At 45.3% G+C, this 25,279-nt stretch overlaps 1 protein-coding gene across 1 annotated transcript in view; it reads right to left on the bottom strand.

Moving 5' to 3' along the window:
- Positions 1-25,279, bottom strand: part of APLF (aprataxin and PNKP like factor) — a 176,473-nt gene that overhangs the window by 129,044 nt on the left and 22,150 nt on the right. Inside the window, exon 3 of the mRNA XM_083175813.1 lies at positions 9,121-9,287. Coding sequence (XP_083031939.1) covers positions 9,121-9,287 — 167 coding nt within the window. The remainder of the gene's footprint in view (positions 1-9,120; positions 9,288-25,279) is intronic.

Below are 25,279 nucleotides of genomic sequence, written 5' to 3'. Positions count from 1 at the left end.
TGCCATTAGGTCGACGGTGTCTATGTCGACAGTCAAAAGGTCGACATGGGTTTTTTCACTGTTTATTGAGCCGACATGTGCCGACAGGCGGTATTTCATGCCCTACTATCCACTAGGGCGTGGTGGGAGAATAAAATAGTGTGCCGAGCGCAGCGAGGCACCGTGCCCGAAGCATAGCGAGCGGCTGCGGTACACTTCAAACTGTGTCCATGTCGACTGTGTCGACATTTCGGCCAAAAAAACAGTGAAAAAACCCATGTCGACCTTTTGACTGGCGACATAGACTCTGTCGACCTAATGGCAGTGTCGTCCTAAAAACATGTCGACCTAATGAGCTGTCGACCTAATGAGCTGTCGACCTAATGAGCTGTCGACATAATGACATGTCGACCTAATGGTATGTCGACCTAAAACCATGTCGACCTATTGAGCTGTCGAACTAATGGTGTCGATGTAATGGCTGTCGATGTAAGTGCTGTCTAATATCCGTCCCAGACCCGACCACCCCCTCCCGCGATTCACTGGACCTCCGCGACCACCCCCTCCCGCGAAACGCGGGACCCCCGCGACCCTCCCGCAAATCGCGGGACCCCAGCGACCCCTCCCTCCCGCGAGCCCCCTCCCGCGATTCGCAGGACCCCTGCATCCTCCCCTCCCGCGATTCGCCGGACCCCTGCGACCCCCCCTCCCGGCATTAAAAGGGCCCCCCGCGACCCCCCCTCCCGCGATTCACGGCACCCCCCCCTACTGTGATTTGCGACCCCCCTCCCGCAATTCGCGCCGCCCCCTCCCGCGATTCACGGAACCCCCCGTAGCGCCCCCCTCCCGCGATTTGCGGGCCCCCTCGGCACTTCTCGCGATTTGCGACCGCCCCCTAATTCACACTTTCGGGGACCCCACCTCCCGCGATTCATGCCCCCCCCACGCAATTCACGGCACCCCCCACACCCCCCTTCCTGCGATTCGCAACCCCCCACGACCCCCCCTCCCGCGATTCACGAAACCCCCCGTAGCGCCCCCCTCCCGCGATTTGCGGGCCCCCTCGGCACCTCTCGCGATTTGCCACCGCCCCGTAATTCACACATTCGGGGACCCCCCCTCCCGCGAATCATGCCCCCCTCACGCAATTCACGGCACACCCCATACCCCCCTTCCTGCGATTCGGAACCCCCCACGACCCCCCCTCCCGCGATTCATGCCCCCTCCCGCGATTCACGGACCCCCGCACCACCCCCCTGCGCCCACCCTCCCTTGATTCACGCCCCCCTCATGCAATTCACGGCAACCCCCCACACCCCCCCTCCTGCGATTCGCAGCCCCCCCACGACCACCCCCTCCTGCGATTCATGACCCCTCCCGTGATTCACGGACCCCCTGCACCACCCCCCCTTGACTCACGGCACCCCACGCGCCCCTCCCGCAATTCACGGACCTCCGCAACCCCCTTCTCCCGCAATTCACTAACCCCGACAACCCCCCTCCCGCAATTTGCGGACCCCCCTTCCCACGATTCAAGCCCCCCCGCGCCCCTGTCCACGATTTGCGGACTCCCGCTAACCGCCGATCCCCACACACCACCACCCCTCCCGCAATTTGCAGACCCCCCAGACCCCCTTCCGGCAATTCCACCCCCCAGCGGACCACCGCGGCCCCCGCTCCCGCATTTCACGTACCCCCGTGACAATGGGGGATCCTGTACCACCACAAGCAGGTACCGCCCCTAGGTGGGAAATCCGGCCCTGGCTGCCGCACTGCAGGTTTCCCCACTGCCCTCTGCACCAGCGCCACAACTTTTATCAATGTCTTGCCCACATACCACTATTATACAGCCTCCTGCTCTCATGCACGCTCACTCCCTCCCAGTGGGAGGAGACGCTCACCCACTGCCGGGAGCTGCATACTGTCCCCCACCCTCCTCCAGTTCTAGGGATGCCCATCGACCATCAATGATTTTCAAATAATCGATGGTTTATGGCCGATGTTGAATACTTTTGCCATCAATGTGGGAGGACACTGCCCTGCCTCCTGTTCTCCTGCCCCGTAACTTCCGCCAGTGGAGACCCGCTCACCCTGTGTTGCCCATATTCCCCTATCTTGCTTTACCGCCCAGCCTCCTGCTCTCATGCACCCTAACTCCCACCCAGTCGGAGGAGACACTGACTCCTGTATTTCTGTGCTGCCACGCTGGACCCTCACCCACTGGCAGAAGCTGCACAGTGTCCACCACCCTTTTTAGTCCCCCGTATGCCCACACACCCCTATCACTACCCAGCTTCCTGCTCTCCTGAACCGTAACTTCCACCACTGGGTAATCGCTGACGCTGTGTTGCCCACATACCCCTATCATGCCTCATATCCCAGCCTCCTGCTCTCATGCACCCTAACTCCCACCCAGTAGGAGGAGACACTGACTCAGGGCCACCGTCCGGTACTCCTGTGCTGCCACGCTGGACCCTCACCCACTGCCAGAAGCTGCAATACAGGGCATCTTTCATGCAATTCTAACCATATTTCTCACAATACAAATGTTCACAAATTAAGGGGCGTAGCCCCTTACGCCGGTGTGAAGAGCGCCCGTAGGGCGCGATGAATCACCTAGTCATAAAATAAAGACAAACAGAAGTCAATCCTGTGCCCTCACCACATAACTGAGCTTAAGGAAGACCGATGAACAGAATTTACTTCGGTACTTATGTAGTATCTGGGCGTCCGATTTAGAAATCGGATCGCATCGCATCGCATGCGACCAAATCGTATGCGATGCGATGGTCAAGATTTTTCTATAGGATTCAATGTTAAAATGGTCTGAGTCCATTTTAACATAGAATTCAATGGGAAAAAGGGGTCCTTTTCCTTTCCCCACTATCCAACTGGGCATGGAGTTGGATATAAACCTGTGGCGAGCGTAGCGAGCCACCGAGCCCGAAGCGTGGCGAGCGTAGCGAGCCCCGCGAGGGGACACAGAATACTTTTTAAGAAATATGCGTCCGCTCGCCACGCTTCGGGCTCGGTGGCTCGCTGCGCTCACCACGCTATATAAAATCAACTCTATGCCCACTTGGATAGTGGGGAAATGAACAGGACCTTCTTAACATTGAATCCTATGCAAAATCGCATCGCATCGCATCTGATTGTATGCCTTAAGGTAAGGCATACAATCACAAAATCGGACGCCCAGATACTACATAAGTACCTTTACTTCATTTTATGAATTTTGCAATAAGAATCTTTTAGCCCAGGATTGCAATAGAAAATGATAATACTTTAATGGCCCCCATACACTAGACGGCTTCTCTGAGGGGAGAAAGGACAAATCATCTATATACATATGTCTAGTGTCAGTGATACTACGTCTCTTTCTCACACATGCACAAACACAGAAGGTAGGGGACTTCAGGGATCAAGGATAAAGCAAGAACATTCCTGTGCCCCACATTGAAGCTTTTAAAGAACCAACTCCTGGCATTGACAAGAGGCTTTTTGAGAGCATTCAGTTAGTTTGTCCTATGTGGGGTGAAACTTTCTGTAATGTCCCAATGGAAGCTGATAATATACAAATCAAACCTGTACTGTTGTAAAATAGAAAAACCTACAATATGTGAAACAAACATCTGCTGCCTTCTCCAACCTCAGATGCTTCACTGGCGATTCAGTGTCTGCCGCAACCTCAGCAATGTTCCTAAGATCCACTGTCTGCCACCTGCCCCACCCCAGCTACAGTAGGTCCCTGGAGATGCTGACTGCTGTCTACTCAGTCTTTGGATACATTCCTATAGATGCGTAGTCTGTCAGCTGCAATGTAATGGTGTGCTGGGAATATACACTAGTGCAGGGGTGCTCAAACTATTTTGCTCTAGGACCCCATCAGACAATAACAATTATTACAGGACCCCAGCAAGTTACCACATGTGTGGTCAGTGAAGTAAAGTGACCGCTATTGTAACAGGGAGTCAGTGGGTAATGGGGGGGGGGGGGGGGGAGCAGGAAGCAGTGGGTGTTTACTTAATGATTTATACCCTGTTCCCCCTCCACAGACACATTTGCCTGATGGTCAGCAACATAGTCGTGACCCCACGCTGAGGTGGTCAGGACCCACTTTGGGGTCAGGACCCACAGTTTGAGAACCGCTGCACTAGTGCATTTACATGCAGAAAATTGGGGCCCCTTGACAAGCGGCAACTTTAATGGTTTTAATCCCACACTTGCAGTATACTGTTGTTACATATACATACATGTATGGCATTAATACTGCTACTTAGTATTAATTTATTAATTAATTTGTACAATGCACAAAATTGGTAAAACTGGACATAGTGGGGGAAATGTAATAGGATGAGAGATTCAAAAAGTGAGAGATTTGGTAAGAAATCTCCAGTTTTATTTAAAATCTGCAATCATTTACACAGCAAAACCAGTTTTATTTTAAAGTGTAAATGATTGCCGCTTTAAAAAAAAACCTGGAGATTTCTTACCAAATCTCTCACTTTCTGAATCTCTCCTATTAAATTTCATACAACATGTTTTTTTTTTTTATTGCCTTGTACTATCATGGCAGCTTTCAATACTTACCCCGTTCTCACTGCAGGCAAATTCCCGGAAATTTGCCTTTTAACACAGGATTTTTTGCAGTGTGAACGGGTCACATACCCGGATCTCATACACGGATAAAACCCTTCTTTTTACCCGTGTTTGAGATCCGGGTATGCAGACACACTGCATAAAAACCCGTGTTAAAATGCAAATTACCAGGTAGAACTTTTTCACACGGGAATTTGCCTTGCAGTGAGAACGGGGGTCCGTCCATGCAGTCCCCGGCATTTTAATGCCGGGTAAGAGCCGTGTATTTCTCACTCGCAGTGAGAACACTGTATTAGGCTATAAAAAGCCTAGTTGGGTGTGGCCCTGTTTAGATGTTCCCCTCTGAAGTTGGGAGGTGAGTTAATTTAACAGTTTTTAGCATCAAAACTTAAGATTCCCGACATACAGATGATGAATGATTTGGAAACTGCAACAAATAAATTGAAAGGCCCAAGAACTAAATACACAAAAAGGTACATGGAGCAACCATTCCAATTTATTTTAGCTTTGTATTGCATTTTAAGTTTGGAAACTACTACCCATTACTCGTGGTTCAATGTCAAGTACGACTCGTGATACAGACCATTGTGGACCCCATTACTTTCCACAAATGCCACCAGGATATTAAATTAACTAAAAAGTATATTTTGGGCTCCTTTCTATGAATTTATAAGAAATCCTCAAAGATAAAAATATCAGTGGATTCTTAACCTCATGTCAAATGAAACAAATAAATAAAAAAATGAACAGTGACCGATGAGAACTAGCACACAAATTTTTGAAAAGGCTCTTGGGATTTTGTTTACTGCGTATGCTCCGTATTTGGCTGACTTGCCTGCGACCGAATAAGCCTCATAAATCGACAACAAACAAAAAAAAATGTCCAGGTGCAGAAGTGTAATAAGGTGCCCATACATTAATGCGACTTCACCGGTAACAAGTCGCAGCAGATCCCTCTTAAGACACCTGGGAGGGTTCACATGGGATACGGTCGGTTGGTCGACCTAAAGATGGTCAACAGTCATTAGGTCAACACCGTTGGTTCGACATACTTCAAGGCCAACATTGGTCTAGGTCGACATGCAACAAGGTCGACGGGTCATTAGGTCAACAGTCAAAAGGTTGACATGTGGTTTTTCACAGTTTTTTTGAGTCGACATGTGGTATTTCATGCCCTGCCATCCACTAGGGCGTGGTGGCAGAATGGCACCGTGCCCAATGCATGGCGAGTGCAGCGAGCCATGCATGGGGACGTGGTACACTTAATCCTGTGTACACGTCGACATTCGGATAAAAAAACAGTGAAAAACCCCATGTCGACATATTGACTGTGGACCGAGACCATGTCAACATAATGCTTGTGTTGACCTAATGACGTGTCGACCTTGTCTCCTTTCGACCTAGACCCCTGTCGACCTTGCAGTATGTCGACCCAAAGGTGACGACCATCTTTAGGTCGACCCAATGATGCGCATGGGACGTGCATCGGATTTGGCCACTTTTCAACCAATTTATCTACCCGATCCGCCAGAATCGGGAAAAAGTAGCCAAATCGGACAAGTGTATAGCCCGCATAACTACAAGTACAATTGAATTTATTCCTATGAAACGGTTAAGTATTTTATATAGCCTCTTATATTACCATAGACTGTCAGTCTATTCCAGTGAAAAAGGGATCTATGCGTAAGATGTCAAAAGTCGGATTTCCTCTCCATTTTGCTGTATTTGTAATGGAAGATTGAAGAAAACCACATGGTGTACCATTACAGACATCAAAGTGCCTACATGATGCCAAGCAATCGAAGAGCCATTACCTGAACAAACATTGATCTATGCGCCAATATTGATTTTTTTCAAACAAAGATAATAAGATGAAGTAAAAATAATGCATTGCATTACAAAGCTGTTATATAGAGGTCATCACACTGATCAGTGCATAGGGGAAACATGTATTCTGCCCTTCACAGAACGTCATACTCGGTGGAGTTTTTATTGCTTCAGTGTTACTGGTGCTCGCCAATGCTAGAATTCAACTTTCAGATAATGGGGTTGATGCAGCGGCAACTCCAGTGGTGAGACTGCAGCGCAGTACAAAATTCAAATAGGGGAAAAACATCAACTGCCAGTGAGTCAGTCAGGAATGGCAGTGGCTGTCAGTAGCTATGGCTCTGCTATTTGAATTTTGAACTGTGCTACAGCCCCGCCTCTGGAGTCTCCCCTGGGTTGATGTATCAAGCAGTGAAACGGGTGTAGAAGTGGGCCGGCATACTTGATAAATGTTAGCTAGATGGGCAATGTCTCTACTGGGACACTTCTCCATTATTTTCTCTACTTGATACATCAACCCCAATGCCTCAAAATAACTGTTATGGTTGTGACATGCAGTGAACAGCCATTTGTAGCAACGTGCAATGAGGGTGTGTGAGGCTATCTACAATGGAACCTTTAATCAGAGCGCTGAGACATTCTGTGGATTCATGTGATACCCCTCCCTCTCAGCAGCTACCCTGCTGTTACCCCTGTCATTAGAAAGTGAGTAGACTCTGGTAGACTATATCATATAATGATGTGCAATTAGTATTACAGGGCATAGAGGGTTATTCTGATTCATTCGGAAAGGCACAATCACTCTCTAATGGACAAAACCATGTGCACTGCAGGTGGGGATGATGTAACATGTGAAGAGAGTTAGATTTGGGTGTTTTATTGTTTCTGTGCATGGTAAATACTGGCTGCCTTATTTTTACACAGCAATATAGATCTCAGTTTGAAGTACACCCCCCACCCAAATCTAACTCTCTCTGCACATGTTACATCTGCCCCACCTGCAGTGCACATGGTTTTGTCCATTAGAGAGTGATTGTGCCTTTCCGAGTGAATCAGAATAACCCCCATATCGAGCAATAAGAAAACATTCCTCAGCATGGTTACATCCCCATTTCAACCAGTAGGCTGAGCTATTGACTCAAGGCAGAGGACATGGATTCAGGTTGTTTACACCACATTGTGACACTAGCACCTACATATCACAGCAGTAAGCGAGATTCATTAGAACAAGCCATGGTTTCTCAGTCCCCAGTTGCGTAGTCCTGGTGTGTTTGTGACAACAGGATTTGGTCCGCATTCTGGCTGCCGGGTGGGATATTAGCAGTCACAATACCGATGCCGGGGGGTAGGCAGCAGTTGTGAGGGTTAGGTATGGGGGCCTTAGAACTCCACACCTTGTTGCCAGCAATAAATCCTTATCTTACAAATCAAGTCCAAAACAGTTTAAGTAGAATAAGGAGTGCAGCACTGTGGCATCCATATGAAAAAAAGAGCACTTCACTGGTGGCTGGATATGCTCCTTCAGCAGTGCATCCACATAGAAACCCACTACTATTAGGCTCTACTGCTGTATTCTCCTGATGGGCCTTTCCTGCTTCGGTCCAACATTAACATTGTCATCCACATCAACTCAACTGCATACGTTCCTACGTAGAAAACTTTTACCCTTTTCCAACTGACCCAAGATCTGAAACACAGTTCCAAACCAGTCAGACCTGGAATAATGCTGGGTACACACCAGGACGACTAGGGCCCGATCCCCTCAATCTAGATCCAATTCCGACCAATTGGATGTAGATTGTGTGGTGATTGGGCCCTTTTCTGTCCTGGTGTGGACCGATACCGATCCGATGCGCGGTCCCTACTGCTGCAGGTAGGATCTGAATGACGACCATACAACCGGGTGCGGGTCGCCATCGGATCGGACCCGCTCACGGTGCACATCGTGAGCGGGTCGTGCCCCCCCCGCGCGTCACCGTGAGCGGGTCGGACGAGACACTGACGACCCGCTCACGATGTGCATCGTGAGCGGGTCGTCGTGGTGTGTACCCTGCATAACCCAGTTTCTACAACAGCTACAATGTGGATTATTCCCAGGTTGGATTCATTTGGGCTTTACACGGGGGTAGAAGCACAGGGAGTCTCAGCAGCAGCATTTTATCACCCCCAAGTCAATGTCATTGCACCAGGATTCAGGAAATTCAGCTGTGTCCTGTGTGCAGGCATGTATGTAAACAGGAGCCGGGTCACATGACTCAGATTACCCTTTAACCCTGCCCCTCACCCGGGTCATTCCTGGGACCAATCCTGCAAGTTAGCTGGGTAGGATTACTGGATCACTGGACCCGGGTTAACCCAGCAACCACCTGGGTTTTTGCGGCAGCGGAAAAGCAGTATTAGAAATACACAATAGGAAAAAAGTTTGGTAGGATATGGATTACTGCACTTTACACTATAGACTATTTATAGAACAGAGAGGGAAATGTTAAAGGATGAGAGATTTAAATATGCTACAATTTAGGAAATAAATGCAATAAGCCGTACTTAGAAGAATATACATTAAAAAGTGTATAAACAAAAGCTGAAAACAAAATAGACCAATGTTGAATGAGAAAAAAAAATGTTCAATTTGATCTACAGTAGAAGATTTTTCAGGTAAAGAAAAATAATTCTGTATTATGTGATTCTAGTATAACCCTGCAGTCATGTCTTTACCTTGCGGTTTCGTCTTTTGAAATATTTTCTATAATGACCTGGAATGAATATTTGTCGGGCAAAAGAGAAAAGCAGTCACCAGGGTGCAGACTCTGCCATTCATTCCTCTCTAAAGGTACAAAATTGCTTCTGTCGGTGGCTTGATAAAAACAAGGGTTCACGTGTACCTGCAATTAAGCACAGAAAGAGGGCACATGAAATAAGAACGATTATTGAAATACAATGGAGACATGCTTTTTAAATGCTGAGATATAATAAGTAGTGGAAATTGTCTTTCTTTCACAGCATTCTCTGTACAGTACATGCTAGAGTGATTTAAGAACCTGGAGAGAGGATCAAATGCACAGAGAGTGCAATTACAGGTTGAGTATCCCTTATTCAAATGATTCCGAAAACCATAGTATCCAGAATGTGAGAAAAATGATTTTTTATTTTTTTTTGCTGAAAAGCTCTACTGGGGACATGATATGTAACTGGCACTACTGAGGACATGATATGTAACTGGCACTACTGAGGACATCTGTACCAGCACAACTGGGGACATGATATGTAACTGGCACTACTGAGGACATCTGTACCAGCACAACTGGGGATGTAACTGGCACTACTGGGGACATGATATGTAACTGGCACTACTGGGGACATGATATGTAACTAGCACAACTGGGGACATGATATGTAACTGGCACTACTGAGGACATCTGTACCAGCACAACTGGGGACATGATATGTAACTGGCACTACTGGGGACATGATATGTAACTAGCTCTGCAATCAAGATCAGTTCCTGAGATATGAAACAATGTTTGTGTATTGTTTTGAAACTTTTTTTTTTTTGCTGAAAGCACTACTGGGGACATGATATGTAACTAGCACTACTGGGGACACCTGTACCAGTACTACTGGGGACATGATATGTAACTGGCACTACTGGGGACATCTGTACCAGCACTACTGGGGACATGATATGTAACTGGCACTACTGGGGACATGATATGTAACTGGCACTACTGGGGACATCTGTACCAGCACTACTGGGGACATGATATGTAACTGGCACTATTGGGGACATCTGTACCAGCACTACTAGGGACATGATATGTAACTGGCACTACTGGGGACATGATATGTAACTGGCACTACTGGAGACATGATATGTAACTGGCACTACTGGAGACATGATATGTAACTGGCACTAATGGAGACATGATATGTAACTGGCACTACTGGGGACATGATATGTAACTGGCACTGCTGGGGACATGATATGTAACTGGCACTGCTGGGGACATGATATGTAACTGGCACTGCTGGGGACATGATATGTAACTGGCACTGCTGGGGACATGATATGTAACTGGCACTACTGGAGACATGATATGTAACTGGCACTACTGGGGACATGATATGTAACTAGCACTACTGGGGACATGATATGTAACTAGCACTACTGGGGACATCTGTACCAGCACTACTGGGGACATGATATGTAACTGGCACTACTGGAGACATGATATGTAACTGGCACTACTGGGGACATGATATGTAACTGGCACTACTGGGGACATGATATGTAACTGGCACTACCGGGGACATGATATGTAACTGGCAATATATATGTGCAAGAAAATGATTGCTCTGCATTCAAGATCAGTTCCTGAAATAATACACAAACATTGTTTCAGGTTTTGAAACCTTGTTTCATACAGAAATAATATATATTTGTGTGCATTTCATGTGTTTGATGTGTTTGAACAACATAAATGCAAGATGCCTCATGATTCCTCATTGAAATATAAAACTATTCCAAAATACAGAATAATCCATTATCCAAAATTCTTCTGGTCCCGAGCATTTTGGATAAGGGATACTCAACCTGTATTAGAACTTTAAATCTATTTGAGTAAAACAGTACACCGATATCGTTGCAAACTACGGAGTAAGAAAAGATTTGATCAGCGTTCCAAGGACAGGCACAATGATGGGTAAGGCATACAACACCAGATCCAGTTTACAGAAAAAGGTATGTAATGGACATTGAAAGAGTAGAGATTGCGCATATATAAAAGATATCAATGACGTGTTGCTGGAATTTAAAGCCAAGCAAAGCATCACTTAGAGCACAACCAGAGAGTGGTAGTACAGTAGTTGTGACCTTCAGACATTAATACGGCACATAGGGAAAGCATTATCATAGAGATCTGTAGCACCATGTATCACAGCAGAACCCTCATCGTAAAATGAAAGAGACTACCCCTGTATTCTTGTACAAGAAGCACATGTGAACTCTAGTTTTATTGCCAAAGAAACATATTTTAATAAATCGCAAAATGTGAGATTAAACATATATTTGCACAATTCATTCTATTCATCTTTCATTATTTATTTTTTTAAATCTTGTTTTTTAGCATTTTATTTTTTTGTGTTTATAGAGGCAACTACATATTTTATATAAACCCAATGACATTAATTGAAAACATAATGATTTGCAGAACATGGGGGAAAAAGATACAGGTTGAGTATAGGTGGCCAGAAAGATCTGTCTACAATCATGATTGTGTCCAATTTCCCTTAAACTCCCCGCCAGTCCTTGGTCGTTTTTGGACACACAATGTACCCACATCCGGTCATACAATCAGTCCTACAATCCATCTGCTGCATGATTGTAGCTTAATTTAAATAGGGGGCTGGCCTACTATGATCAAAAGGATAGGAGTACCAAAAATCCATTTATTTTTTATTTTATTTTTAATTTACAGGTTGCCAGCAACGACCAATCTGGTCACATCTGCTGTGTTATGCCATTATTAAATAGCCCAAATGCAGAAATCCTCTGAAAACTGTTTTTAGAGCAGTGACAGAATTGTGCAAAAGGACGTCCACCGCTCTTCTTCAGCCGCCCTCCCGCCTGCCGCTTGGAAACTTCTACGGCTCCCAGCATCATCACTGCCACGGGCCGTCCGGATGATGCACCTCTCTTCTCTGCTAGTCAGGGAGGGAGTGTCACATGACTCTAGCATGGCTGCTAGCGACCATGCCTGATTGCATGGCCAACTGGCCAATAACACTAGCAACTGCGGCATGTGTAAGGAAGGAAGGAGAAATATGTCGCTCCGACCTTCATCCCACAAGGTGTACTTCAACATACAGTGACCCCGAATCAGCCAGAACAGGAAATGGGGCATGGCCTCAACAAAGGGGTGTGGCTTTGTGGGATGCAATGATTGTGAGCCCTGCCGCGTGTGCCATCTGGGAGATGCTGGCATGCCACCTGTCCCTCTGTTTCCTGTGAATAGACTATGTTTTCATGCAAGCAGCGTCTATTCAGGAGCCAAGTGAGAAAGTGTGCTGAGCGATCTGTCACTGACCGTGTTCTCAATAGGACCGCGCATCGCCGTTGCATACACCTGGAGCAATCCGTGCTCCATTTCTAAGTGATCTAGTCAGATCGCTTAGAAACGGGTCTGGAAACTCCCTGCGTGTATGCCCCTTTAGGATGCCTTGAGGAACGCATCTGAGAAACACTGCTATAGACAGTTAAAGAAGCATAAAAACCAAATTGACACCATAGTAAAAAAAAATTATAATAATAATCATCCCATAAAAATGACTACAATTGGCTTTGTCCACTTATACCTTGCTTATTTTCCAACCAGACTAGCCACACACCACACGAGAACAATTTTCAAGCATTTTGGCAATGGTCACATTATACAGGAAACCAAAGCTAATTACACTAAAAAGGTACAACTACAAAACCAAAGACATATGCTGTGTAAATTACTGTTATGTGTTTTGCTGCTAAATTAAAGAAGCATTTTGTTTTACAGGCATTCATTTTCCATAAAAACAAAATTTACAGCCTAGAATCAAGGGAAAAGTGAAAACAAATCTTTGGTGAAAAAGCAATATTTATACATAGGAGTTTTATTCATTACAGAAGAGTAATTGCCTGAAATTGTACCAAATATGTGTCTGAAATAAGCACGGAACGGAAGGGAGGGGAGAGGGTAGTGAAAATAGGACTGAGCTGGTGGAATCTGGTGTATATCCCGGTGATCAGTCATTGTGATGGGAATATATCCCTGTATAGTTACTATGTAGAGTAATAAATTAGCCAACAGGGGAAAAAATGGGAGAATAAAATAAATCATGTACTTGAGAAAAACTGGTAGAATACAAGATTAGATTTTAGGGGGGCAGGTGGCGTTAGCTTCACAGGAAAATATTTAGCTTATAGCTTCTTTAATAAGTCATGGCTTCTCATAAGGAATAGTTATGATTTATATACACTAATACCATGCAGCTGCAACAGGAAAATCTAATAATATATGGACCATATTAAATATCAGAGATACGTACATCTGTGAGATGCCGTTGGAGGATCTAGGGGAAAATACATGTAATCCATCATTTACCTGGATGCCTCATTACACCAGTGCATGGAAATAATGACTGTATTTAACCAAGTAGAAAATACAGGAAAAGTTGAAGCAATAGTAGGTTACTTTATATGGAACTTTCACAAATATATCCTTTAAGTAAAAGTTTACAAACTTTATCAAACTTCAGGTGTTTAACGTTAAAGTTTACACCTGTCATGCAGATGATGGCACGCTATTGACCTGTATTATTCTTTGATATTTTAGATTAGTTGGAAGCTACTATGTACAAGTTTATAGAATGCACTTGACAAACGTTTACTTCAAAGCTGAAGATTTACCCCCACCCCCACCCCCAGTTAAGAACAATTTACATAAAAGGCATTTAAATCAGTTAATTGTGGACTTTGAGGTAATCCAGTGAATGAGATCTTGGAAGGTGGGTTTGCAGGGCAACTGGGCACTTGGAAGGTCATTCTGCTTGACCCGCAAAGCTGCAAAATAGTCGTCAACTATCGAATGAATACTCTAGCGCTCGTAGATCTAAGACGCTCTCTGTTGTCTTAAGTCTGCGGCACCCCTGTACGGGAAGAGGGCGGGCAGCTGACATCAACTGCTCACCCCCGGCACACTTCCATGGAAACGTCCAGTGTTTTCATGGGACCGTCCATGAAATGCTTGGCAATTCCATGGGCGCTACCAGTGGCCTCAGGGCTATTTTTCAGCAGGCTCCAGCAGGAACTGAGGCCCTTATTCTAGTTCACTCTTTCTGACAAAATATTTCTTAGATGGACAAAACCATGTGCACTGCAGGTGAGGCAGGTGTAAAACCCCACCCAAATCGAATTATCTCTGCACAAGTAACACCTGCCTCACCTGCAGTGCACATGGTTTTGTCCATCTAAGAAATATTTTGTCAGAAAGAGTGAACTAGAATAAGGACCTCAGTTCCTGCTGGAGCCTCCTGAAAAATAGCCCTGAGTGGCCTCCACCTCAAGCCCAACCCCCCCCCCCCCCCCCCCCCAAAAAAATCAATTTGCTGAGCCCGCTCGCACAAAGTGGCTGCAAATGTGCATAAATGTTTATGCGCAGTAGCTGAAAATCACTCCCCTGTGTGAACTCACAGGGGAGCGATCAGACCAGAATCAGGTCCTTGGTCCACTCCACCCTCCTCCTCCTAAAACTGCAGCAAATCACAGCATTCTGCAATGGGGGTTCTTAGTGATATGGAAAACTTTACTGAAATCAGTATTCGTATTATTAATAATAATAATAATAATAGTATTATAGCTTAGACTTTAGAGATCCTTTCTTGCAGGATTTCCCCATGCAATAAGCCAATGGGCCACTTCTGATGTGAAGGGAGAAAGAGATGACCGTACATGGAGAGTATTTTAATTCGGTAACCTCCATTGCTGGGAATTCAACGCTCATCCTGTAACGGAGTTTACACACTTCTTAAAGTTATCAACTACATTTTTCAGGCACTTCATAAAAGCGGCATTAAACACCTCATAGTACGCAATGTTTTCACTGTAGCCACAGATTCTTGGCATATACAAGTTAAAGACACTTACAAGGTCATCACTGGTTATTCCGTTATACTAAAACATTACACGTAGTTCAGTTTCCGCAGCCTGATGGAGGATACAAGCTGAAACCAGCATTCTTTCGCAGACTATTGTTGGTTAAGCTATGGTTGGGACCACAGGGCTAATTCATACCTGATTGCACAGCTGCGGAATTACAGCGGACACCATACAGTTAAGAGGCTGCCGTGCTAGAGTGAAACTCCGACTTGAGAATGAATGTGCTCGCTGTGCGAATGAGTGTGTATGGCTGCAAATCTATTCGCAACCGTGCAAATACCTCCAAAACCCATCGTAACAGGCTCACCATCGCATTATTTGCTGGAAGGCATTGCACATGCGTACTACGGGTCAAACACACGAGCAAGCAGAAAAGTTAGAACCACAAGTGCAGTTAAAGCAGCTGTAAATGGGAGTGTGTAAAGCTCCCTGTAATTGTAAAAAAGGAAAAAATAGTATACAGTGCTAGGATTGACTGAATAAGAAATTAAATCATTTATCCAGCAGCAGTTCAATGCACCAATAAAGTTGAATATGTTTCCAAGGAGAATTTAGAAGAGTTCCAGAGAATTATCCAGCATTATGGATCCGGATTAACTCAGTGGAAAGGCAAGATGTTGTGGGTGAGATGGTTTCAATACACCCAAATGAGCCTTGGTATATGGACTGAGGCTGTGGAATCCTTTTGAATTTTTCAAGCTGGTCCGGGTGGTTAGATAGCAGGTGCAATCATAGGTGAATCTAGGGGGTGGTCCAGGGGTGCACAGGACCACCCATTAGCACATTTTGTAGCTGAGGGATGGGGCTTTCCAACGAGCCTAGCCCCGTGTCTCTAGCCCCCTGGGAACCAGAGATACTGCCAGGCACATCTGGAACGTTTTCCCTATAGGATAACATGGGACCCGCTAATTCCGACCCCAACCCAGTTCAACGGCTGCCAGTTCCCCCTTCGGCATCACTGAAGCTCGAGGTTGATCTCAGTCTAACCCAAATCGCTGGGCCTTCAATCTGATACCAGGCTGGATCCATATGGGTTAATTGGTTCCAGGGATATTGAGGTTAAACCGTTTTTTTTTTTCATTTCTTAAATGTAATTTCATGACTGTTTATGTTCTTTGAGTGCAGATTTCTCTGGAACCAAACAGCCCAGTTTCACGGGTTCAAAATCATTTGAAGCCAACTCAAAAGTTCTTCAATATGATACTGGTCTCATGTAAATGGGTCAGTTGGTTCCGAAGTTATAGCTGGTTGGTTTAAGGGGGGTAGGGAGAGGGGAGTGATTGTCTCTCCCCCTCACACCAGAAAATGGGAATGTCCTTGCATGATCCTGGGACCATATTCCTGGGTAAATCGCTGCATTTTCTGTTGTGAAAGGGGTATTATTTCAAACAGCCGTGACCTGCAGTGCTCTAAATACAGCCAGGCAGCCCCCTGCTCTCTGCCCAGCTGTCACCCCTGCAGCTTCCGCTCCAATTCTTCTCCCCGCTTTCACCTCAGCCAGCCCCCCCCCCTTAATCATGTGATGCCAGCGCCCGGCGTGCTCCCCCGACATCACGCACAACAACAGCGCGCACAATATTTCAAATGTCCATTCGGCTAGAGGGGACACCAGGAGGGGAGTGGGAGCGTGCTCTGCGCTGCGCTCCTCTCCCCATAGAAGCAGCTGCACCGCTCTCCATCTCTCCCTGCAGCAGCAGCGAAGGCTCATATAAAAATTTACAGTAAGTGGCACTTTTGGGGGCATTGCTTAAGGAAAGCTACAAGTGGCGGTATGTGGGGGCATTACGCATAATGTGTGGCTTAATGTGTAAGGGGCATTACGGTGTGCAACATCATGTGTAAGGGGCATTATGTGTGCAGCATCATGTGTAAGGGGCATTATGTGTGCAGCATCCTGTGTAAGGGACATAATTTGTGCAGCATCCTGTGTAATGGGTACTATGGTGCGCGGCATCATGTGTAATGGGTACTATGGTGCGCGGCATCATGTGTAATGGGTACTATGGTGCGCGGCATCATGTGTAATGGGTACTATGGTGTGCGGCATCATGTGTAATGGGTACTAGGGTGCCATCAAGCAAGAACCCCCTAGCAATGAGCACGTAGGTAAGCAGCACTTATGTGGCAAATAAGTAATGGGCATTATGGTTTGTTATATAGTATGTAATGGGCATCATGATGTGTGGCACAATGTGTAATGGGCATTATGGTGTGTGGCCTTATGTGTAATTGGCATTATGGCGTGTGGCTTTATGTGTAATGGGTATTACGGAGTTTGCTAAAATGTGTAATGGGCATTACTGTGTATGGTCTAAAGTGTAATACCACACCCCTTTTTGTGATGCCACGCCTCCTTCCCATGAGGCCACGCCCCCTTTTTGCCACAAGGCTACGCCGCGCAAAGGTCCCCCTTCTATTGTGTCTAGATCTGGGACCACCCATTACCATAATTCTAGATTCGCCTATGGGTGCAATAGGTAGCTGGAAAAAAATGATGGCTCAACGCGTTTCGACGTGCTAACACGTCTTCTTCAGGAGCAATAATGGTAGCTGGTAGTTCATCGATAATTGTCCATGGTGTAAATTTGCAGCCGTGCAATCAAGTGTCAATTGACGCACATTAGTATAAAGGTTGGTTGCAAAGATCGAAGAGAGAAAAAACAATCAACAGTAAAGATTTTTGAAATGATGTTGGAATACGTGAATTGTGAAATAATTTTCCCACTTCGTATACTGTATTTAAAAAAAAAAAAAATTGGTAAAACAGAGGATTCTTGGTTTGTAAGGTTAAATCTATTTCTCCATGTCCAAAGTGATAACTCACTAGAAAACTGTAGATCCTCCTCTCACACCCCCTGCCCTCCTGATCATACTGTGCAAGGTCCCTAAGGACAGTGCAAAAAACTAAACTCACACAAATGGAAACAGATTTGTACAATATGCATAAGGGTGGGAGAGCATTGTTTTCATGATGGACTCAGAGAAATGGATTGAACGGTGAGTACCAAGATAAAGCCCCATACACACTAGGCAATATTATTCACAATACTGCTCAGAAAGGTCGTTAACGATCCCCAAGTATGTCTAGACAAGGGAGGTCCTCCTTAGCGATGGCCACGCTGCAGCGGCAGCACAACGGTCGCCACCCCCTGTCGTCGCTTACCTTGGGGCAGGCATGAGCAAGTGTGTAAGCATTTGTTGCTTACACACTTGAAGTGTCCCGCAGATGTAGTCAGGGAAAGATTTGGGTGCCGGACGGGTTCCCGACAGTCATTTACCCGACCTCGGGATCCCGACTGTCAAATCGCCGACATCCGGGTGCCCGACGGCCACCAGCTCTTTTCCCTCGTGGGAAATAGGTGGCTCGCGCAGCGTGGCGAGCCCGCAAGGGGCTTTTTTGCGCTCGCCATGCTGTCTGACTCCGGGCAGTTGGGATCCCGACGTCGGGATAATGACTGTCGGGATCCCATACCACACCCGAAAGATTTATCTGGTAAGCCGCAAAAATCTTGTTTTCGCAGTCTTTATCTGGAAGGAAGTACCAAAGCTACCTGTCTGCTTTGGAGTACCCAGACGGATCTGAACTTAATATTTAACATCCAAAGTCAGATTCACTGGAAAGCAAAGTCATAAAAACTGTAACATTTGGTGAATGTATGTACTGAGGATAATGTAGCTTCTCTACAGTATTTCTGTATGACCTACACTTTTCCAGTACAGATAATACATGAGGTGGTTATATACAGTAGTGATGGAATACATGGTCAATACAATAACAGCTTTTAAATACTATTCATTTAGACTGCACAAATTCTAAATTTTGCAGCGCTGGTAAAGGCCCCGGTACTTGTGTAGTTTCACAGCGCCACCGCACGCACAGTCTGTGTTTGAAACTTGGCAGCTTGCCAGACTCTGTGTTTACTGTGCGCGTGCCGCTCTAGCTGGTCTCAGCGCAGCGCGTGCCTGCTTTACATATGTAATCTACGTTATCAGCGTAGCGCTAGCAGCAGTGCACGCTGCCCAGCGCTGACAGGTCACTGTGGTACTTGTAGTTCCACAGTGAAATAGACAGTCCTGCACACCGCTGACAACGGGGGCATATAAACTGGACACCCCGGCACACCGCTAACGTACGGGGCTTCTAAACTACTTCGGGCTCGGTGGCTCGCTGCACTTTATAAAATCAACTCCATGCCGACGTGGATAGTGGGGGTATGAAAAGGTCGGTCGGACGCGTACCACGTCCCCTCGCCACGCTTCGGGACAGCGTGGATAGTGGAATTAACAAGGTCGACAGCTGTTACGTCGACTAGTGTCATTGTGAACAGGTTTAAGAGTGTTTTGCACAGTGCACCCTATGTACCCCTAGATCCAACTAAATTCAGACGTTTTAGTGTCTAAATTTAGATGCCCTCTTCTTAGTGGTTTCCAGGGAGTCTGGATTTAGACGCTTTAGCGTCTAAATTTTAGCGTGTGCCGGGGTGTCTAGTTTAGAAGCCCCGTACGTTAGTGGTGTGCCGGGGTGTCCAGTTTACATGCCCCCGTTGTCAGCGGTGTGCAGGACTGTCTATTTCAATGTAGAACTACAAGTACCACAGTGACCTGTGAGCGCTGGGCAGCGCTCGCTGCTGCTGCCCAGCGCTACGCTGGTAACGTAGATTACATATGTAAAGCAGGCACGCGCTGCGCTGAGAACAGCTAGAGCGGCATGCGCACAGTTAAACACAGAGTCTGGCAAGCTGCCAAGTTTCAAACACAGACTGTGCGTGCGGTGGCGCCGTGAAACTACACAAGTACCAAGGCCCCCATCCACTAGTGATATGTGTCTCAGCAATAAGTTGGATGCGTTTGCTTGCAATGTGAGAGGGACATTCCCGGGGGACAGGATCGCATAGGATACATTATATGGGTGTGGATCGTATTGGTGACAGTCATTAGGTCAACACCGTTGGGTCGACAGGCAGCAAGGTTGGCAGGTGTCTAGGTTGACATGGGACAAGGTCGACATGGGTTTAGGTTGACAAATGCATTTGGTCAACAAGTCACGAGGTGGACATAGGTTTTTTCACAATGTTTTTGCCCAAATGTCGACACAGTTGGAAGTCAACCGCAGCCCCTCGCTTTGCTCACAATGCTTCGGGCACGGTGCCTTGCTGCGCTCGCCACACTATTTTATTCTTCCACCAGGTCCTAGTGGATGGTAGGGCATGAAATACCGCCTGACTGCACATGTCGGCTCAAAAAACAGTGAAAAATCCCATGTCGAGGTTGCGACCTGTCAACCTAACCCATGTCGACCTAGACACCTGTCAACCTTCATCCATGTTGACTTTGTTGCCTGTTGACCCAACGGTGTTGACCTAATGACTGTCGACAATACGACAGTATCCCACATTATATGCGATCCTTTTGCATACAATGCATCTCATGCGATCCTAGCAGGGCTAAAGGACAAATATTTGTGGCAGTCAGTAAGATCTGCGACTGCGATGTGAGACCCACGGGAGCGCACCTGGCATTGCAATCACATGAAAACAGGCCATATTGCACTAGTGTATAGGGGCCTTAAGAGATGGTCAGCACAACAAAAACATGAACTATTACAACAATTACAATAAAAGGACTGCCGTAATTATAGCAATACTAAACACTAATGGAGATATCCTATTACCTGCGATCGCTGATTGCTGGTATTGACACGATGCTATCTAATTAACCCCAATAAGCCATCATGAGCCTCGGCCTATCGGAGATTTGTTCCGCCCGCAAAGCGAAAGAGAAAAAAAAGTGAAAACTGTCTGTTTTTGGATCCCAATGTGTTAACAGTATACCGCTCAATGGGTTGTAGCATACCGAAACCCTGGTGTTATTTCTTTATCACATTCATTAGGACTTTCTTAGAGACGGGCACATTATTTATTTTAATAAAACAATATTAGCATCATGCCACCAATGTTTCTACGGTCTTCTATTCACATCTAAATTCCCAGGAGCTCGCTAACAAGAAGTTATCAATTTTGCAATTGTATTACGTCCAGTTTCTAAATGTGATTTGCTATCTAGACCGCGTGGAATATTTCCTAATATCTGCAGGGAAGAGTATAAATCTCAGATGATATTAAAAGTTATCTAAAAAAACATGGTGCCCAGCAGCAAGCATCTGTGTGCGCAATGCGGTATAAAGTGTCACTCATTAGCCTGTTTAGGGAAACCAACTTCACGTCCTGCTAAGACAATTACCCTCACAAAGTAATGTGTGCATTATAGATATGTCCACATAGATCTATCCTCCTTGCACACTAAACAGCCCTTCTAGCCGCGCCATGGTGTGACTCAGTAGCGCAGAGTCTTTTACGGGAAAACTCTGTAATGTAGCATTAAGTATGCAGATATGGCCGGGGTCACACACAGAATACAGGCATGTCACATATATTGAACAGCGGAAATCTGCATGTGTATCCGATTCACACCATTTTACTGTAATGGAAGTAGCACGTAAAGACGCTTGACGCTACGCGTTATCTATATGGTGACTTGTAGTGAACGGTAGATTGATGATGTGAACGCTGCTCTACATCTAAGATAAATAAATTACTTAATGACTGTTTGTCACCTGTCAACATAATTAGAATTCACACACACAAAATGGACAGCGAGACAATATATGCAAAAGGAAAAAAAATGAATGTTGTGTAATGATAGCAGTATGCAGTCCAATTTATGCAGAGCATATAAAGTATACAAATTAAATTAGGCGGATTACACAGGAGTTATCAATATTTATTAACATGTATTTGTATAACCCAAGCATATTCCGTTGTGATATACAAATGAGAGAAAAAGAATAATAAAATGAGACAGAGAGAGAAAAGCACCTGGTTACAATGTTTTATCATTCAGTTATTCATTTTCCTTTATGATTTATAAGGGTAATTTTAACCCAATATCTAATTAATTTATTGGTACGCTAGTTAAAATCAAAATGACGGCTTCTGCAATGTACTTTCCTTTTGAGCTGTGACAGTTTTTAGCCCGATGAATGGAGAAAGGAAGGCGCTCTCTTGTTGTGGGGGCACTCTAAAGCTGTGTGCACAGGGTGCAGTGTCCAGTTTACATCAGCGACCAGAGATGATCTCTGATGAACAGGAGACTCTGCCGGGGGGGCCGCAGAGGGAAACAGCTGGTCGCAGGAGCTTGCAACCATTAGGGGGCTGAACACGGGAGTGTGCACCCGGCGATTTATCGCTGCAGCACAAACAAATCACTGGCAATACGGTCGCTCACCGTGTGTACACAGCTTAAAGATCCATACATACTGGGCGACTATGCCCTGCGTGTATGGACAGCCATGATCACGTTAATCGCTGGCGGGTAAGCCGCTCAAACTGAGCGGCTTTCCCCCTGCCCGGCGCTGGGGGTAGGACGCATTTGCATAGCGCAGAGCTATGCAAAGCCATCCTCAAAGACGCTCAACAGCTTTCCCGGCGATGATACAGGAGTGCGCAGCAGCACTCACTGCCGGCGCATACACACTGGGCGGCTTTGAGCTGAAAGCCGCTCAAACGTGCTGTTTGAGCGACTTTCAGCTCAAAGTCGCCCAGTGTGTATGGGCCTTTAGTTTTAAAACTTAGCTTTTAATAGTGTGAGATAAAAATCTAGAAAGACGTTCCAGATGAATGGACACATGGAACCAAACTTCATTACACTGAATAAGAGAGAAAAAATACAGATAGTAGTAATTATACAGTAAATTAGTAATAATTATTTGGCATTTGCCTAAATGAAATTAAGCTTGCGAAAATATACAGCTGTAAAAAAAAAAAATTACGTAAATTGGAGAATTAATAGCAAATCAAAGATTACTATACAGTGTCAGTCGCAATGACTTTGTATAAGTCTTATGGCGCAAATTGATACACTCTATGGTAATTACTTGGCGTGTGTCTAAATTGGTTAAAGCCTGCGACAATGTACAGCTGTGAACAACAATACGTCAATTAGTTAATAGCCAATCGGAGATTAATATGCAGTATCAATCACAATGACAGTATTATTCTAATGACCTTAATTGATACACACCCTGTTTACTTCTGAAATACCTTGGGAAAATAAATAAATGGAATGACAAAGATTAATAGGTCTCCTGGTAATGGTGATGCAAGTGCGGTTTGTTAATTATAACAGGTATTCAATCTGTGAGGATACATTCAATCAGAGGCGTAACTCTGAGAGACAATGGAGTCATTTGCCGCTGGGCTCCTGCTCCCAAGGGGGCACTTCTCCTCCCCTGTGAGTATGAATCAGTTAATTGAAAGCCATCAATATCGCCTTTGTGGCTGAAGAACTTACGCCACTGCATTCAATGATATAAACTTAGATATAGGTACATTTAAGACAAGCTTCATCACACCCATCTGGAGGCAATTAGGACCTTCCACAAGGTGCTGTCCCAGCTGTCTAGTGTTCATTCTAGCACTCGCTATATTTGAAAACCCATGCAGTTCCTGTTCTCTGCCTGGGGTGTAGCTGTCTGCTGTGGTGTTTATAGCACAGGTCTAGTTTGCATATCAGTGCTGATATACAGATCACACTGTGCTAGAAACACTACTGCAGACAGCGACACCCCAGGCAGGGAAGAGGAACTGCATGGGCTTTCAAATATAGCGGGTGCTAGAATGAACACTTGCTGTCCCACACACTGTTGGGCCTCGGATTGAGGATAAAAACAGCCGTGAATTAAACAATCCGTGGCCATTTCTGACAAAACAGATCAGACTTATAAAAAAGTCAAATCGGACACCTTTCAATGCTGTCAGGAAAAATCTGTATATTGAATACTCCCCTAAACCTCTAATCTCTTCATTTTTCCTACTCTTTCTTACCTTTTTTGCTATCCACCTTTTTCTCCCATCTTCTCTTTGCATCTCCCTTTCTCTTTCCATTTTTCCTACCCCTATTGTAATGTTTATTTGTTGATACCTCTGCTTTTAGCCAAAGTTATATGGTATTTCTTTCTCACCAGGTTTTTATTTATTGCTGTAACCCATTTCTTTCTTTGCTGGATTAACCTACTTTATCACATCTCCTTATCACAGTGCAGTAGCTAACTGAGGGGCAGATTTATTAAGTTTGGTGAAGTGATAAATTGTCTGGTGATAAATTACTGGCCAATCAGCTTCTAAATGCAAAGTTACATTGTGTTTGAAAAATGACTGTTAGGGGCCAACTGACTGGTACTTTATCACCAGACACCATCACTTCACCAGGCTTAATAAATTTGCCCCTGAATACTGTTTTCCAGTATATGTTTCACAAGTATCTGCGTACAAAACCATAAACAAACATGTTCTCTAGAGCAGGACAGGTATGCTTCACACAGGATCTGTACCTAATTAATAACTGGTAAAATGCCTCCGGGCAACTGGGAAGAATAAAGCGCATTATGAAAGGTCAGGACTGCTTAAAAATTCATGGCGCTAAAGCAGAGATGGCAAAAATTGCATCACAATTCACAGGAGCAATTTTCTACCTCAGTTTATTGAAATCTGCATAGAGTAATCAGGGTTGCCAGTCAGGCCTCAAGTGCACATTGGACGGAATGAAAGCCTGTGCTTCTGGTAATTGACCATTAGTAGGATGAGAGATTCAGAAAGTGAGAGATTTGGCAAGAAATCTCCAGATTTTTTTAAAGCGGCAATCATTTACACTGCAAATCCAGTTTGATTTTGATTTGTAAATGATTGCCGCTTTTAAAAAAACCTGGAGATTTCTTACCAAATCTCTCACTTTCTGAATCTCTCATCCTATTAAATTTCACACAAAGCATCAACACCAGGTCATAGCTTGTCAATACTTTGGAAAGCCAAGGCTTAAGGTCCCTGATATTTTTCATACCTGCAACTTTTAAAGCTTTCACTGCCCCCACAAAATATTACAGCTTCCCTCTTCAACCATTGCATCGGTTTCCAAGGGAGAAGAATAAAATAATACAAGTTTTGTTCTTCTTTCCACAGATCATGGGTTTTGACATCTGATTCAATAGGACTAGGTTTCAGAATCGGGTGTGGATCGTTTTATCGACACTGGTCACTGTTTTTTACCCAAATGTCGACACAGTCGACATGGACAGAGTTGGAAGTCAACCGCAGCCCCTTGCTTCGCTCGCCATGCTTCGGGCACACTATTTTA

This window comes from Crinia signifera, chromosome 3 (assembly GCF_055691185.1).
Source record: "Crinia signifera chromosome 3, ASM5569118v1, whole genome shotgun sequence".
Classification (NCBI taxonomy): domain Eukaryota; kingdom Metazoa; phylum Chordata; class Amphibia; order Anura; family Myobatrachidae; genus Crinia; species Crinia signifera.
Note: the sequence above shows the minus strand (reverse complement) of the source record. Positions and strands in the feature narration are given on the sequence as shown.